This window comes from Limulus polyphemus, unplaced genomic scaffold, assembly GCF_000517525.1.
Source record: "Limulus polyphemus unplaced genomic scaffold, Limulus_polyphemus-2.1.2 Scaffold90, whole genome shotgun sequence".
Taxonomy (NCBI): Eukaryota; Metazoa; Arthropoda; class Merostomata; order Xiphosura; family Limulidae; genus Limulus; species Limulus polyphemus.
In genome coordinates this window covers 565428-570291 of record NW_013665700.1, presented here as the reverse complement: position 1 = coordinate 570291, position 4864 = coordinate 565428, and the positions used below count along the sequence as shown (strand labels likewise).

General features: G+C 32.4%; 1 protein-coding gene across 1 annotated transcript in view; it reads right to left on the bottom strand.

Moving 5' to 3' along the window:
- Positions 1-4864, bottom strand: part of LOC106468644 (calcium/calmodulin-dependent protein kinase type II alpha chain-like) — a 110104-nt gene that overhangs the window by 63195 nt on the left and 42045 nt on the right. The window contains exon 2 of the mRNA XM_022397730.1: positions 2124-2178. Within this exon, the coding sequence (XP_022253438.1) occupies positions 2124-2178 (55 nt within the window). The remainder of the gene's footprint in view (positions 1-2123; positions 2179-4864) is intronic.

The following is a 4864-nucleotide window of genomic DNA, read 5'->3' as shown; positions in this document are numbered from 1 at the left end:
TATATATATATATATATATATATATATATATATATATTCAATTTCAATAATGGTTCTGTAACACATAAATAGTCTTTTTACTCCGCTTGCATACTCAGAAAATCCACATGCCATTAGGCTTCATCTCCAGCATGCAGAGAACGTCATTATCATTCTAAGCGGGTAGTTGTAGGCCTAGAATACCATAACATATGAAATGTTTTTCTTCGTTTCCAACTCAAGAACTAAGGTAAGAGTGTTCCATAAGTAATCCCAGTCCTATTATATAAGTATTAAAGTCATTTGCGTAGGAAGCGACCACGGATAGTTTATTTATTTTTATTGCTAATTGCCAGCATGATCACATCAAAAATGAAAGGAATGTGGTCACAGGAAGATATTCGCGAATACATTTTGTTATGTTACAGTGGTGGGTGAGTTCTAAATTCGAAAGGCAAAGAAACAACAAAGACATTAAAATGGAAGCACGTTCTCTTAATGACAACCAAGCTGTTGGAACAACTTTGCGAATGAAGATCCGTTGACGTGTAATATAATATAAACTTGACCTTTCACACAGCCAAGTTAATATTTCTAGCACGTCGAGTTAGTTATTAGAAATGAACGTAATTAAAATGAAAGACATTTTCACCAGTGAAAAATGTCTTATTATTTCCGTTTCCATGAAAGGCATATAATCTTAGTAACAACAACAACAATAAAAACTTTAAGAGTTGTTTTCAAACTTAAACAGCCTGTTTCAGGAGTTAATATCTATTGACATATTTTATGAGTTAATTTTGTAAATAATACTTCCACTGGTGCTTGGTTCTTCAGCAGTAAAATACAACAGAAATTATTTTCTACATCTCATGAAGCTGAGTGAAATTAATTCAGCAATGGTAGAAAGTTTGAAGGACGAATCATTTAAAATTATACACGAGTTATCAATGTCATTTTATCTAAAATCGCATTTAAGGCTATAAAATTAACGAATTATCAATGTCATTTTATCTAAAATCGCATTTCAGGCTATAATATTTAAACAAATACGAGTAGAAACACGAAATTCAAGACATATTTTAATGTAATGTGGAAGGGACTTTTTGGGAGTGTAAAAATTTAGAAATTACGGGTACTGGCAAAAGTGACATTTCATTAGGATTTAATAAAGATAAATTAAAAAGTCGTATGTAGTAAGAGGGCTCAATTATCCTTGATGATATGGAATTGAAATGTCCAACCTTATGCGAATATGGGCTAAACAGCAAGGTCATAGACCCATAAGATTCATACGATAGCCGTCCCTGATTTTAAACTACTGACCAGTGGTAAAGTAGACACCCAATAGCACTCGCCATAACTCTGTCATACTTTTTCGAACTGAATAATTGGATTTACTAACACTTCTGAATATATTAGGAGTGTTCATCAACATTACGTCTCGAACTAAGTACCCTTCGATCCATAGCCTAACATATGCTTTTACATATGCTGATAATGTGGCGCACATTATGTTCAAAAGTTAAATGTTAAGAATACACTACAGTTTCTTTTCAACAAATTTAGATCAAGTCACCAAAGTTGGCGCCCGATTTGTTCCAGGCGTATCCTACAAATATAATCAGGGTTAAATTTTGAAGTGGTTAAGTCTTAATGAGGTTATCTTCTGTGCGAGAATGCCGATTTAAAATGTGGAATCAATCGTCGTCAAGACGAATTTATTATAAAGAGTTAAAACAATCATCTTAAATATAGGTAAAGCAGGTAAGGTGCATAGGATGATTCAGTTATCATAATTTTATTCATCTAATACATTTACCTCAGTTCAAATATATATTCATATAACTTTGTGATCAACGACAACAATTCAAGGTATCAACAGATCCCGTTTTTAACGCAAATCTTAACATATTAATTCGTTAAATCAACAAATTTGTGTTAAAATTTATGTTGAAAATTTGCAGCCTGAAATTAATACAAATTTATACGGCAATAAATAATATTACATTCATGACCTCAAAGCATTATTCTAGGCTTACACTTAGTTTCCTATTAATATAAACCAAAAGTAATATAAAAACCTTTGTCATCAAGTTTTATGTACAAAAATACTTTATCAATACAGGTCAAATATTACTTACAGGTCAAATATTAAGTAGTGAAAAGATTCCTCTTGGATGCTGTCATGCAGGCGAACTGCAAAATAAAACAGAAAATGAAATATGGCGTGTAGTTACATGTACAGAAAACATTTTAATTTAACTTGAATTATGCAATAACTTTCGTCATCTGCTCTTTTCTTGTGAAGATATAAATTTTCAAGGAAACAAACATCTAGCACAAGTGATTGCAAGATACGCTTAAACCACGAATCCTTTTAAACCGATTTTAAGAAAAAAAAAGCACAGTACATGAGCAGGTATAAAATAAAAAATATGTACAAGTTACTCTAGCTTTACTTTCCTAAAGAAAAATGGTGTTCATGAAGACATAGTTTCAGTAGAAGTCAAACTATAAAGACGTTGACAAGACAGTTTCTTTTGTTTTCTGACTATTTTACACAATGCATCATTAATATCTATGATGGTGTTCATGAAGACATAGTTTCAGTAGAAGTCAAACTATAAAGACGTTGACAAGACAGTTTCTTTTGTTTTCGGACTATTTTACACAATGCATCATTAATATCTATGATGGTGTTCATGAAGACATAGTTTCAGTAGAAGTCAAACTATAAAGACGTTGACAAGACAGTTTCTTTTGTTTTCGGACTATTTTACACAATGCATCATTAATATCTATGATGTCCCCCAGTGGCACAGCGGTATGTCTCCGGACTTACGACGCTAGAATCCGGGTTTCGATACCCGTGGTGGGCAGAGCACTGATAGCCCATTGTGTAGCTTTGTGCTTAATTACAAACAAAATATCTATGATACAAACAATACATGACAATTGAAGATATATTTAGATTTGAGTAAATATATTAAAAAGCTAAAGTAAAAGAATATTTAAAGTAATTCGTTCTTTAAAAATGTGACAAGGTAAATTTCATTTTGGCCTTCACTCTTTTACTGCTATGTACATTTATGGATAAACGCCTCTCTCAGTGCCAGGTTTGTTTTTACATACATAATGAAAAGAAATATACGATTCAATATTTCATTACATAAGTGAAACTTGAAATTTTTTCAACTTTGGGAAGTTTGAGGAGGAACACCCTTTCGTCATAGTGATACTAAATTCCAAACTCGCATGTGGTTTAATATCATATGTTTCAAGGGAAAAAAATGTATAGTGTGTTTCGTATAAATGACCATGGCAGTAAAAGAGTTGGGTTTGAATATCAAGTGTCTCACGTGAAAGGCTCTTAAACAGAATTTTAATATTTAGTAGTTATAAGCTTTAACATCTCAAAACAAGCAAATGTAGGAATACTATCCTATCTTATATCCTGTAAAGCCATTTTCCAGCTTGCAGATGTATTACAAACGTAGCTTTTACATATAAAAGGCGTCCTCGTTACGCCAAATCAGCAATTTAGTAACTCCATAAAAATAACTGTTGCGCTACCACAGGATATAAGCTGTATTATTTATCCAGTTAGCCACAGTGACCACAGGAAATAAGCTGAGTTTCATTTACCTAGTTATTCAGTGTGTTTTATCGTTATTAATTCTTGAATGTGGTGTAAAAAAACGTTAGATCAGTAGTTTAGTAACTCCATAAAAATAACTGTTGTGCTACCACAGGAAATAAGCTGCGTTTTATTTATTTAGTTAGCTAGCTATAGTGTGTTTCATCGTTATTAATTATTGAATGTGGTGTGAAAAACAGTAAACACAATGCAATATTCAAATATAAGAATGGTAAAATTATTTTTACTCATCAGGGATAATATTTCAAATTTAAAACGTTTAAAAATCCAATGTAATACATACAAATAAGCCTAATCGAAATGGTAAAATATAAGAAAAGGAAACTTTTATTATTGAATAGCCTCCCAGTGGCAAAGTCTCAGTCTCCTTATTGAGTATTACTCCATTTTTTTCTTATACATCTACACTTCTCCCCGACCTTTTGTTCTTTACTGTAAAGATTTGTGTTTGCCCACTTCTTTATATTTAAAGTACATACACATGAGAAATCAAGCAATGAGTTAAGGAAATTTTTGGAAGCTCCCCAATTTCAAAGCTGTGTGCCTGCGGGTTTCGATACTCGTGGTGGGCAGAACACAGATGGCCCATTGTGTTGACAATTATTGAGTATAATTTATTAAAATATTCAGTAATACGTTAATATGCTAACAACATCAATGTACGACAAGATATGTTTGTTCGTTGTTAAGAATAAGGTTACACAATGGGCTATCTTGTGCTCTGACTACCGCGGATATCGGCACCTGGTTTTAACGTTATAAGCCCTCAGACTTATTTCTGAGTCATCGGGGCAAGGGCGAAATGGCACCTATAAATAACCGAAGTATTATCAAGCAAGCATTTACCACAATTTACACAAAACCGGTCAAATTAATGAACCTTTAAAAGCAGTTGTATCTTTTATAATAGGTGTAATCATGTCTGTTTTGCAACAATATAATTGACAAAACAAAAAAAAAAAACGATTGTGAGATTTTGTACTGAAAGCTCGAAGATTTTCCGTACAAGTCTGGGACATGACAAAAATGTAAGATTCGCTCTCCAACGTCATTATCACACTTATATTTACACAGTCGTTTTCCTCCAATACACAGTAGCATTCTCCAGGGTTCAAACTTATATGCGGAAACACAGTTATTGGGTGGATACTGTAAACGGACAGGAGGATGAAGAATGTTTAAATAAAAATGTGATATGTTGTTTGACGATTGGTTTGTTATGAA